Source organism: Peromyscus eremicus, chromosome X, assembly GCF_949786415.1.
Source record: "Peromyscus eremicus chromosome X, PerEre_H2_v1, whole genome shotgun sequence".
In the NCBI taxonomy this organism is placed as follows: domain Eukaryota; kingdom Metazoa; phylum Chordata; class Mammalia; order Rodentia; family Cricetidae; genus Peromyscus; species Peromyscus eremicus.
In genome coordinates this window covers 66476175-66489802 of record NC_081439.1, presented here as the reverse complement: position 1 = coordinate 66489802, position 13628 = coordinate 66476175, and the positions used below count along the sequence as shown (strand labels likewise).

At 38.3% G+C, this 13628-nt stretch overlaps 1 protein-coding gene across 1 annotated transcript in view; it reads left to right on the top strand.

Annotated features, from left to right (window-relative positions):
• Chm (CHM Rab escort protein) overlaps positions 1-3402 on the top strand; it is a 167155-nt gene extending 163753 nt beyond the window's left edge. The window contains exon 15 of the mRNA XM_059250822.1: positions 1140-3402. Within this exon, the coding sequence (XP_059106805.1) occupies positions 1140-1331 (192 nt within the window). The 3' untranslated portion in view covers positions 1332-3402. The remainder of the gene's footprint in view (positions 1-1139) is intronic.
• Positions 3403-13628: the final 10226 nt, after the last annotated feature.

Here is a 13628-nt window from a genome sequence, read left to right as displayed (position 1 = left end):
AGCTCAAATCCCAGAACCTAAAGTAGAAGGAAAAAAATAACTCCAGAATGTTGTCTTCTGGCTTCTACATGTGTGCTTTGGCATGCATGTTATACACATATGCAATAAAAAATAAAGAATTCAAATCAACTTTAAAGTTTAAAAGTTTCTGTTATTGCCCTTCCACCAAACTCTCAGGACTATCATCTTTAATCATCTAGTGAAGGTGTCCAGATGGTAAATATTTAGGTTATAAAGCCTGTGTAATCTTCATTGAAACTTCTCAGGTCTGCCATTAAAGAGAAAAGGCAGCTATAGATAGTGGGTGAACTAATGAGAATTGTGTTCCAATAAACTTTTATTTAAAAAAGCAAGAGGTGGTCTGGGTTGGACCTGTGGGCCATAGATGGTCAAGTTTTGGCCAAATAGATGTCTTTGCATTCTGTGGGGGGAATAATGCTCTTGTACACTGTAAAGATTTTTCACTTGAATTGGTTTAATAAAATGCTGATTGACCAGTAGCCAGGCAGGAAGTGTGAGTGGGGCAACCAAACTAAGAATGCTGGGGAGAGGAAGGGTGGGGTCAGGAGAAGCCAGCAAGCTGCCCAAGAACCAAGATGTGAAAGTACTGATAAGCCACTGGCCATGTGATGATACATAGATTAATAGAAACGGGTTAATTTAAGATGTAAGAGCTAGCTAGTAATAAGCCTGAGCCATAGACCAAACCATTTGTAATTAATTTTAAGCCTCTGACTGGTTATTTGGGAATAGGCAGTCAGGAGAGTTTCCTCCGACTACACTTGAATGTGTATTACAAAGAAGGGAGAAGCAGTATAGGAAAGCAGTGTGTTCTTTAACACCTTAAAATGACTCTTCCTCACCAGTTGCCTAGAGTAGAAGCTCCCTAGCATGACACAAAGCTTTAACAGTGAGGTGGATTATTGTGACTTGGCCATATTTACTATCTGTTTATTATTAGCCTCATGTTTGCTTTTTGATTCTCTTACCTTGTTCTACTAAACTCAGCCACGTATACTGGTTAAAATCTGTTTACATAAGTTTTTAAAGATGTGATTTTTTTTTTAGATAGTGCCATAAATGCACATACATTTTAAGCTGATGTCAAAAAATTAATTTGTCCTTTCATCCTTGGCTAGGCAGAAACACTTTTCCAGCAAATCTGCCCAAATGAAGACTTCTGTCCAGCCCCACCAAATCCTGAAGATATTGTCCTTGAGGGAGACAACTCACAGCAAGAAGCTACAGAATCCAGTGTCATACAAGAGGCCAACTCAGAGACTCCCAAGGAAAGTACAGACCTGGGAAACCTAGAGGAGCCCTCTGAGTAGTGCATATGCATCGGACTTAATATCCTAACTTGGAAATTCCTCTTGATTTTATAGTCTTCTTGATGGAAAGAATATATGAAATCTTTTAGAAAACAACAACCAATAGGCAAAATTACAAGAAGAAATGAGTCCCAGAAATTTAAAGGGGAATTTTCTTCAAAGAGGGCATTTCCAGGAACATAAAACACTTGTAAAGCATATTGACTTGCCTGTATTAAGATAACAAACCTGTAAGATTAGCAGATGAAAAATATAAATGGACTGATTCCTGGGAATGTAGCTATGATGTGAAAGGGATCCTATGCATAGTTAGTAATTATGTGGTGTTCACATAAATTTGTTTGCCACTTGGGATCTTTTTTGTTGAAAGCCACATCTGGAGAGTCAGCTCACATACTTATTTTGATTATTTGAATTATATTTTCATTCTGGGTATGATATAACAGATAAAAGGATATGTAAATACAATAGAGTAAAGCTAAGCTATCATAATCTGGCCAGAAGCCTATATTTGGGGTAAAAGTTGGTTTTATTTTCTATGTTAAGAACCAAAAATGTCAATACTAAGGTGTTCAGATGTTTTGCTAATAATGATTTGTTAGTAATTAGTAATTTGGATGTAATATTATACACACTGGCTAAAGTTCAAAGATGAGAAAATGTAAGAATGGAAGCAAACGTTTGGAAAAGGTCCTTCATGATTCTACTAAATCAGGGTAACTGAAGCACGAACCTCCTTGTTCCCAGAACTAATTTCATTATGGCTGTGCTACTCAAAATATTAGGCAAATTGTTTAACTTCTTATCTTCAGTTTCTCCAGATTCAAAGTGGAATACTATGCTTACTATGTCAGAGTGGTTATGAGATAAATGCAGCACCATCCTTACAATGGTTCTTCTGGAAAAATACTGTTTTGGAACTTTCTCATTGATTGACCTGTGGATATATATCAAACAAACCTCATGATCACAGTGTTATATTTATTGTGTGAAATTTTTAAAATGCAAGTCTGTTTCCTCATTAGTAACAAGTGGAATGGTGGTTTTTAAAGTCTTAGAAATACTTAATAAATTCATATTCCTCTTCTGGCAACTAACCCTGAAACCATGGAGAACTGAATAGAGTATAACAGTTAATAAACTGTAATACACACTTTACATGAAAACATTAGGGCTATACATTGGCAGCAAATCTATTTGCAATGCCTGCATTTAAATTTCTCCAAGCTCTGGTGGTCTACTTTCTTTGAGCAATAGTTTGGACCTAGAACTACCTGTAAATAAATAAACAATAAATAAACCCAGTGCTTCCTGTCAGTGAGCAGTGGCTCCAGTGAAAAGCATAGAGTTCTCCACGTGCAGCTAGTTCCTGGCCTGGCCAGGTTTCAGGGAAGATTTCAAAGGAAGCTCCCAGCAGAGTCTTAAGAAATGGAAAAATCCAAGGAATGTTGCTCTTGCTGACCCCTGCAGATTGAATTGAATTTAGGAAGGACAAACATCCCAGATTCCCAGGCTAGTCTTCTCAGACTGCCTGCACCTCCCACTGTACAGCCCTCTCTCCTCTGTGGTACCCTTTCCCTTTTGTAATGTCACACAAATCAGGGACAGAATCACATTATAACCTACTTTGTCACAAAGCTTCAGCTCTTCAGTCGGTTGTTTCGTGAAGCCCAACTAGGGCATGCACTAAATGCCAAGTACATATCTGTACGGCACCAGGTATTGGTCCTGCCTCTCCATGGCAGCATTAGGGAAGTTTCTCTTAGATGGGGATATTCAGTTGGAATACAATCACAATGAAGTTGCACCACTAAAAATGTTGTATTTTGTTATAATCTAGAGTTAAGACCTCCTAAATGCAGCATGCGCATTTACCTAAGGAGACAATTAGGCTAGATAGGTTTAGAATAACTAGAAACCTTTCGACACCGCAGCTGTGTAAATTGTAGAGCAGCAGCAACTATTGTATGCTTTCATGGCCTAGCTAATACTGTAGCTTTTTTCATTCCTTTGATGTCATCCAAACAATCGCGCTTCCAGGTCATTTACTAAATATATTGTTGAAATGCTTCAAGTACAATCTTAAAGATTGTAAAGACAGTTCTTCCTATTTCCTGTTGCCTCAGAATGCAATAATAAACATTTGAAGAGCTTTTTCTTGTTTTCTTAATTACTGCCAGTAAATACTTATTTTTGCTGTTTTAACTTCAAAACAATACCAACAACAGTCATTAAGGTAATGTTGTAAAACCATAAGTTTAACATGATATGAATAAAATTGCTGTTTTACATAATGCAAATATTACAGTAATTTAAACTTTGAAAGTTGCTGTTATCAAAGAATTTTTACTTGTATGTTCAAAATATTTAAATATGCATGCCTGTTTTCTTAGTAACCAAAAATCATATCATTAAGTGATTGATATAAGATCCAATAACTAATCCCATGTTGCTTTTGTATATTTTTTCTAGTTGGTGTGCCTGCCCAAGAAAACATAAACAATAGATGTCACTTTCTATTTTTCTAAAGTAAAATGGCCACAAACATGGGTAACTTCTAGGATAGAGGAAATTTCTAAAATAATATCCACAATTATAAAGTTGATTGTTGACAATTATTAATTTCTGGCAAGGTTGTTTCTAGATTTTTTTCTGTCTTAAATTTTGTTTTCTAGTTCCTAAGTAGTAGCAATCCTTTAAAGGAATTAAAACCATTTTCTTGCAAATTACTTATGTACTGTTATTGGTATTGAATAATTTGTCTTTTTGCTCAGTAAACTTTATTATATGTATTTTTAAAAGCATGAATAATAATTTGCACACTGTAACGGGGAGTTTTCAGAGGAAATAAAGACTTTTCAATGCCTTTCCACTGTAGTGGCCTATTCTTTCATATTTGAATTTTGTGTATAGGGTAGAGGTGCAGCTCAGTGGTAGAGACTTTGCTTAGCAGTGTACCTGCTAGAACTTTTAAGTGTAGATAGCCTGTTATCTAGCACTTCCACTCCTCATAGAAGATTTCCTTAGCTTATAGTCAGCTCTGCATGTGTTTGATTATAACAAGTATTCTTTAATAGGAGACTGACTTAAATTAATGTGTATTGATTAGTATAAAATACTAATCCCAAACACCACTTTTAAAAATATATAAATGCCAGGTAGTGGTGGCACACACCTTTAATCCCAGCACTCAGGAGGCAGAGGCAGGTGAATCTCTTGTGAGTTTGAAGCCAGCCTGATCTCCAGGACAGCCATTGCTACACAGAGAAATGCTGTCTCGAAAAACCTAGGGGTGTGTGTGTGTGTGTGTGTGTGTGTGTGTGTGTATGTATATGCCAATAACTAAAAAGATTGTCTTGGATCTGGGTTAGTCTTCTGCTTATATACTGTTATTAAATAGTTGTCCACTCTGTGTTTTATTTAATTTGCAGACATCTACCTACCCACAGTGGTAAATTTGTATGGCAGACTATCAAACTTTGAATGGCTTTGGTTTAACTTTACAAAATGTTCTAGAAACCAATATTAATGTCACTATTAAGCAAAAGCAGATGGTAGTTTATCCTGAGATCAGTGTTACAGAGGGTTGTGAGGCATAAGCTATGACTTTACAGTACATTGAACACCTACAACCTGCTTTTGCATCTTAGAGAAAGAGAATCCAAAATCTTTTTTCATGTTTGGTAATAAAAACTGGAAATGCTTTTCTCTTAGCTGTTTGAGTCTCTAACAGCTTATTTGCAGTAGGAAAAATAATTGCTTCCGTTCTTTGTATGTAGAAGTAATTCATTAAGCTATGTTTTTTAAACAAAATAATCAAAGAATACTGATATTTTCTGTCAATTCCAAATAGTTCATGAAGCTCCTCAGAATGTATTCAAAAGCTAACCAGAATTCTTACAAAACTGGCAATTTATCTGTAAGATTATTAATAAATCAAGACTTTGAAAGCTAAGGTTGATTGAATTTTTAAACAAGTAGCTGTGTTATCCTTCAAGCACCATGGAGCTCATAGAGTATTAACACTCTTAAAAAGTGTTTTGATATGTTTGAATTCTGTTTAATAATAGCTGTTTAAAGCACCAAGCAGTTTAACACTCGGCTTTCCAAGTCACATTTTGAAGACCATGTTCTTTCCATTAATGCAGTTTTGCTGTGGACTCCAGTGAGAAGTCCTTCCCCTGCAAGTTGCTGTGTCTGCTCTATCTGATGATGAGGGTTCAGGATTATTTGACAGGCAATCAGTCATTAGAACTTAAATCCTAGTAGACTATAGTGTTTTTGCTGATCACTGTAAGAAGATTAATCTGGTAACTCCTATCAATGCTAATAGGACTTGCTTGTATAAATCCTCTTTCTATAAAGTAGATAATCAAACCCTAAAAGAAAATTAGCTAGTGATGTACACTGTCACTGTCCAAGAAGCAGCACTAAGTATCTCTACTCTGGATTTTCACATGTGGTGGAAAAGCATCAGTGTCCCACATCAACAGAGATTGATAAACTTGAAAGGCTCTTGATTTTCTATTTCCATTTTAATACATAATAGAAACTTGTGCTTCTAAGAACTATCAATATAAATTTCTCTCGTATAAGAGGAAACTTATTTGTTTTTGTTTGTTAGTTGATTGGTTGGTTGTTTTTGTTGTTTTAGGCAGGATCTCACTATGTATCGCTAGATGGCCTCAAACTCAGAGATCCACCTGCCTCTGCCTTCTCAGTGCTGGAATTAAAGGCATGCACCACCACACCTGTCAAGAGTAAACTTATTTAAATTATTTTTTTTGAGAAGTTCATACATGAGTACTATATTTATATCACTTCCACTTCCTCCTGATCCCATGTCACTGTACACTCTGAAATTTAAAACATCTTTAATTATTATTGTTACATATGCACACACCACAACCTACTGAGCCCCTTTAGTGTTGCTTTTATGTGCTAGCTCTGACCACTTAGAATTAGCCTAACCTATCGGGAAGCTCATCCCTGGAGAAAACTGATTCTCCCTTCTCATCAGTCATTGATTGCCTGTAGCTCTTCATCTAGGAGTGGGACCTTGTGAAATTTACCCAGTCGATATTGGTATGTCAAATGATATTGTCATTTTGCAGGTCTTGTTTAGGCTACTATATAGTTGAGATTTCATCAGTGCAGCATTCCTATCATATCTATAAAACACTTATCTAGCAGCAGGTGTTCTGGTCTACCTTCTCATTCATGATTTTCCATGAGCCTTATGTATGGGGGTTGTGTTGTAGATATATCATTTGGGGCTGGGCGTGGTCCCTAATCTGCATTTAGAGCAATTATGGATCTTTGTAATAGTCTCTGTGTGTTGCAAAAGGAAGCTTCTTTGATGTGTGAGAGCTACACTTACAAGTAGGTATAAGGATAAGTCAACTACTTTGGCATTGTTATTAATATGCCAATATTAATATGCATGAGTAGATGGGCAGCACTAACTGGACACAGGATTATTAAATTTAAAAAGAGGACATGACATAAAGATGGGCACAAGATGGAGTGTGGACATTTGGGGGGAGTTGGATGGAGGTGTCACCACTCTAGAGGTGGTGGGACCTGAGAGAATAGAGTTGATAAATGAGGTGGGCCAAAGTCTCATGCACCAACTTTATTCAGAGCATCAGACAATTTATACTCTGAGGGCTAAAAAAAATTACATGAGTAATGTTCTCATGGGTTCAAGCTGTATACAATTACAAGGACAAGCCACACATGGCAAAAATATATTTTTCCATAGAGGCATATAAAGGATAGTTAAAGCATTAAATTGAGTAACAGCAGCAAGCAGTGACGAGTAATCTGAAGTAAACTCCTATTCGCTAAACCTAGGAGGAGCACAAAAACAGTCTAACAATTATGTGTTTTAAACTGAGGTCACAACACTGTTTCCTCTGAGTGTTCTTACAAGCACTCAGAATTCTCACATGACTACATTTCTGAACACTGTTCCAACAGGGGCCTAGTGGTAGACAAATATCAAAATGCATTATTTAAATCTATGGAATTTTCAACAAATAAAAAAATGTTCTGGAAATGTTGAACATTTTAAACCCATATACAGTAGTACTACTCTCTCAGTAGTCAAGGAAAGCTATACCAGCCTGAAGCGTGGGGGATTGGAGACTTAACAGAGTCTATAAGATTGATAGTAGACAAGAATGGTAAGTATGTGTGGGATGACTCATCCCTAACAGGCTTGAGGGCCAGCTGGCCCAAACAAGTAAAAAAGATTCTTTCTGAGAACCAACCTAGGTCTGCCTAAGGGCCTTAGCAACAGCAGCTAAAACATGATCTGGAGATGACCTGGACCAATGAGAGGCAGCCATGTCACACCAGCAGATGCATGTTCATCAGACCTTCCCCCAGGGTGAGGTGGAGGGTATATAAGGCTTGACTCTTCCTGAATAAACTGAGCTTGTTGTTTCAACATTCTCCCAGAGTCTGTGTTGTTGACTCTGTGCCTACTTGGCCCCCTCCCCCAAAGGGAACAACAGCATAGGACCCTGCCACAAGTATGTACAAGAAAGCCACTAACAAATCAGTATACAAATTGGTTATACCTTTTTATATGAGGGACAGTTTGTCAGTACTTATCAGAACATTTAAGTGCAGATAGCTTGTAGTGGGTAGCTGTTCCAGCTTTGACCTGGAAGTACCACCCCCTTTGAGGCTTCGGTAACTGTCACGCCTACAAGGCAGAGCCAAGAAAGGACCCCTGAAGACCCGAGATCTGGATTGGCCAGCTCTCTTGGTCCCTGAATCCTGGACTCAGGAGGTAGACTGAGCAGAGACCTCCAGAGAACACCACTGGACTATGCTTCACCTTTCCCAGACCCTGTTACCTATCCCTTCACTTGTAAGTTACCCCACAAAATAAACCTCCCTTTTAACTACGTGGAGTTGCCTTAATAATTAAACCAATAATAGCTTGTTATCCAGTGCTTCTAATTCTGATAGGTGGTTTCCCTAGCTTATAAAAAAGTTATATATGTGTGTGTGTGTGTGTGTGTGTGTGTGTGTGTGTGTGTGTGTATGTTGTAAATCCACAGAATTGAATATGTAGTATGGATCTTAGACATTATGAAACATAGATATATAGTAATGCCTGGGAAAGCTGCCTGAGTAAGCCAGTATCAGAAATGAAGAAAGGGCCGGGTGGTGGTGGCACATGCCTTTAATCCCAGCACTCGTACTCGGGAGGCAGAGCCAGGTGGATCTCTGTGAGTTTGAGGCAAGCCTGGTATACAGAGTGAGACCCAGGACAGGCACCAAAAGTACACAAAGAAACCCTGTCTCAAAAAAAAGAAAGAAAGAAAGAGAGAGGGGGGGAGGGAGGGAGGAAGGGAGGGAGGGAGGGACGAAGGAAGGAAGAAAGGAATATTCTCTGGAAATTAAAATATCTCAATGTTAAATATGTGATTACAAGCTATAATTGAAGATAAAGCTATGAGTGAGAAGTTGCCTTTGTTACCTTCCTTTTCTGGGTAGTCAGTAACAGTATTAAGTTCTAGCAGTAAAAGCGACAAGGTACACATACACATAAAAATAAAATGTTGAAAGAACATTTGTTCAAAACCATATCTCCAATAACCTGTAATAGAAGGCCAAAGATAATGAAGTTGGAATTACTATTATAAAACCTGCACTCATTAAACAGCTGTGGATGCCTGCACATGATCAAACCAGTCTAGTGTGGACAGGGAATGGGCTAGTTAGTACAGGAGGACTAACTGAGAAGCTGATGAAAATGTTTGGCTTAAGAGGAGACAAAGACAGATTTTTTTAAGGGTATGGGTCTTGTTAGGCCTACCACATGCCAATGGATGGCTCCATTCCCATGAGTATATGGACAACACAAATCGGAAATACTCAGCAAAGTTCCTGGTACATAAAAAGACACTTGTTGAAAGGTGGCATTGGTATTCCATGAATAAAGACAGAGCCAACATTAGACACAGGTTTCCTAATTATTAGATCACTTTTCTCTCTACAAGGACTGCCACAGCAGTTCTGCCAGCGAATTCTTAATCAGCCAAACCTGCAGTTTCTAGTTTGACCACACAATGGCCTTTCTAGTTACCTGATGTTAGTGGTTCATTTTAACTTGCTAGATGAAAAGTGATAAATATAGGATTTCATCAAATAAGTAGTATTGCAGTCCCCAAGTTATATCTTATAAAGTAAAAGATATTTTAAAAAAAACAAGAAATTTGTCTGTGAGACAAAATCAGCAAACATGTGAAATTCAAGCTTTCACTGTACTTGTTATACATTCCACCATTATGCATATTTACAGACCCCCCTCCCCAAGCTAACAGTAACTGATGAAATACAGGTTAAAATGCATGGAAATAAGTGTCTGGCAATTGGTACTTCAGGCTTAACAAGGGGGATCAAACATGTAGTATCTTCTTGCAAGGAAGCATGAATGGTAAAGTGCTGTTTGTGTTATAACTTTAACAGACAAAAAATATTAGAGTACAAATTCTATTTACTTTATCAAAAATGTACCATGAGCTGCTTTTCATGGTACTTCCCAGATAGTCATCTGTGTCAAGATGAAGCTGAATATCTCCTTTCCAGCCACCAGCTGTCAGAAACTCATTGAAGTGGACAATGAACACACAAACTTTGTACTTTCTATGAGTTCATGGCCACAGTTACTGGTGCTCTGGTTTTGAAGAGTGGAAGGGTTCTGTGGTCCAAATTGGTGAGAATGACAAAGTTTTTCCATGAAGCAAGGCATCTTGCCCTATGGCAGAATGTTCCTACTGTGGAATAAAGACTGTTCTTGTTATAGAACAAGGAGAACTAGAGAGAGGAAGAACAAGCCTGTTCGTGGATGTATTGTGGAGCAATCTGAGTGTTCTCAACTTGGTTATTGTAAAAAAAAAAAGGGGGGGGGGGCGGGGAGGGTGGATATTCCTGGACTGACAGATACTACTGTACCTTGGCTGTTGGGGCCTCAAAGAGATAGCAGAATCCAAAAGCTTTTCAATCTCTCTAAAGAAGATGATGTCTGTAATTATGAGAAAGCCCTTAAAACAAAGAAGGTAAGAAGCCCAAGACTAAAGCACTTAAGATTCAGCATCTTGTTACTCTATGTGCTCTGTGATAGGAACACTGACTTATTGTTCTAAAGAAGTAATGCACTAAGAAAAACGAAGAGGAGGCTGTAGAATATGCTAAACTTTGGGCCATAAATGAAGGAAGCCAAAGTAAACACCAGAACAGATTGCTTCTAGTTCTGTGACAATGGAAAGCAATTATTAGGTAAACTTCTCATATAGATCCATGTAGCTGGAGAATTTCTCTCCAGCTCCCGCCACCAAGTCCCGCCAGTCTCAGAGCCCACTTATAAAATAAACACACAGACTCTTACATTATTTAAACTGCTTGGCCATTAGCTCAGGCCTGTCATTGTCTAGCTCTTACTCTTATATTTAGCCCATTTCTATTAATCTTTACTTTGCCACATGGCTCATGGCTTACTGGTACCTTACATCTTCCTTGTCCTGGCGGTGGCTCCAGGCAGTCTCCCTCTTCCCTTCCTGTTCCCTCAATTCTTTTCTCTGTTAGTCCCGCCTATACTTCCTGTCTGGCTATTGGCCAATCAGAGTTTATTTACATATAGCGATATCCACAGCACTTCCCCTTTCTTTTTTTTTAAAAAAAGGAAGGTTTTAACTTTAACATAGTAAAATTACATATAACAAAACAATTATCAAGCAAGAATTACAGTTACAATATTAAAGAAGAGATCCTATCTATCTTATATTTGTGAGTTTAAGGTTTTATATCTAACTTATCTTTTATTATAACTAAGGAAAATTGTAAGTATCTAGTCTTCAACCACATCAAAGACCTCAGAAGGATATAATACTGCCTGAGAAATGGGAGAAGGATGCAAACAACTTTTGGGAGTCTTGCAGGGTAGACAGAGACAGCTGAGCCTGGACAGTCATCCAAAGTTTTCTTATAAAGTTGGGGCATCTGTCTTCAGCCCACAGGCCTAGAGTCTCTTATTTACTTTTCTCTGTGTCTTGTAGAATGTCTGGCAGTTTTCTCTGCAAAGCAGGAACCTGAAGGACCATTTTGTCAAGCAAAGTTCAGTGGTCACCTTTCTATGGGTCCTGCATGTCCAGTTGATCAAGCAGTCCAGGCAAGAACAGTTTCTTGCCCAAATGGCTATTTTTGTCAAGGTGAAGATAAACTCCATATGGAGTGTCTTCGATGCCCATCCTCCTCTCTGAAGTAAATCGGTGCTGTCAGGAGTAGACATGTCTCACTGTCCAAAAAGTCTAAATTTTTAAAACATTTTATTTTTTTTTTTTATTTTTATTTTTATTTTTTTTTTTTTGGTTTTTCGAGACAGGGTTTCTCTGTGTAGCTTTGCGCCTTTCCTGGGACTCACTTGGTAGCCCAGGCTGGCCTCGAACTCACAGAGATCCGCCTGGCTCTGCCTCCCAAGTGCTGGGATTAAAGGCGTGCGCCACCACCGCCCGGCCTAAAACATTTTAAATGCCATATTCTGTAGGTCTTTGAAGTGTTTGAAGACTACCTATTTATCTGAAATATATCTATGTATACCTAGAAGACTTAACTAACATGGCTACAAATATTATCATAGATGACTAACTATTAATCTATTTTTTAATTATCCATTACAATTTTAAATGAGTTACATAAACATAATACCTCAAACAAGAATAGAAATATATATACAGTATAACAAAATTAAGTTTAAATTTGTATCAATAAACTAAAATCTATAGCAATGTAAAACATTTTAAACAAGTTGTTACTCTTTAAAAGTAGGTTCATTAATCTACCCTTTCATCCTATCATATCTAAACTATCCCCCTTTTTGTTTTTTTTAGAAAGAGATTGTATTTATAATCAACCTGCTTTAAATAAAAATATTGGTTTTTCTCTGTCTCACACCAGAGGGCTCTTCTGATTTGGGACACAAGAATCTCTTAACCATTTTTTTTTTTTTGAGCAATATGTCTGGGTTTAGAGGGGGAGTGAGCCAATTCCATCTCTAAAGCCAGCTTGGTATATTTGGGAATTTGGGCGTAGCTTCTCTTACTACTTCCCGCTGGAGGGGGCGCTGTATCTTATGGGGACACAAAGAAAATTTTAGGATCATGGAGTAGTCCATGAGGCTGTATCGTCTGAGCCAGTTGCCTTGAAACCATTCTGGATGTTGAATCATCTGGGCCATGGTGTCACTGGAGACCTTTCAGGGGGTCTTGGCTGGTCAAACCTGATGTATCTTAATCTTGAACAAATCCATAGCCTCTGGCTTTCTGTGGAAACAAAATCAGAGCCTCCTTTCCAAAGCAACATATCCTTACATCCAAATTTTGAAGTCAAGGTACCTTTAAAATATACATTTTGGCATAACTCAACAGCTTTTGTAATCAAATGTTTTTCTTCAGTTACGAATATCAAAGAGAACATAATCCAGATTCTCTGTGTGGTAGCCATCTTTACGTGACTTATTTTTTTATATTATCTTGAGCCTATTGCTTTAAACTGCAGCCTTTTAAGCCTGAAACAGCGCTGGCACTATGGCTGCTGGCTCCGCCCACTTCAGCTTCCCAACATGGCGGTGGTCTGCTTTCCGGCAGCTCTGGGAGCCTTAACTCTCAGAAATAGTGGGTCTACACTTTTACCAAACTAGCGTGTAGCCCAGAAACCTCTTTTTTTGTTTTGTACTAGCAAAGGCTAAATCCACCACACAGCTTAATGTGCCACTTGCAGAGGCCTCATTCCCACCATAATGCAGGTCGAGAGCGCACGCTAGAAACCCGCCAGTAGCTCAAACCGGCAGCTGCCGCTCATTTGAGAGAGACAATTAGGAAGCTGTTTTTAGCTCCGTTTTAGAATCTTTTTTCTAAGTTTTTAGGTGGAAACTCTTGCCACCACGTTGGACGCCATTTGTAGCTGGAGAATTTCTCTCCAGCTCCCGCCACCAAGTCCCGCCAGTCTCAGAGCCCACTTATAAAATAAACACACAGACTCTTACATTATTTAAACTGCTTGGCCATTAGCTCAGGCCTGTCATTGTCTAGCTCTTACTCTTATATTTAGCCCATTTCTATTAATCTTTACTTTGCCACATGGCTCATGGCTTACTGGTACCTTACATCTTCCTTGTCTTGGCGGTGGCTCCAGGCAGTCTCCCTCTTCCCTTCCTGTTCCCTCAATTCTTTTCTCTGTTAGTCCCGCCTATACTTCCTGTCTGGCTATTGGCCAATCAGA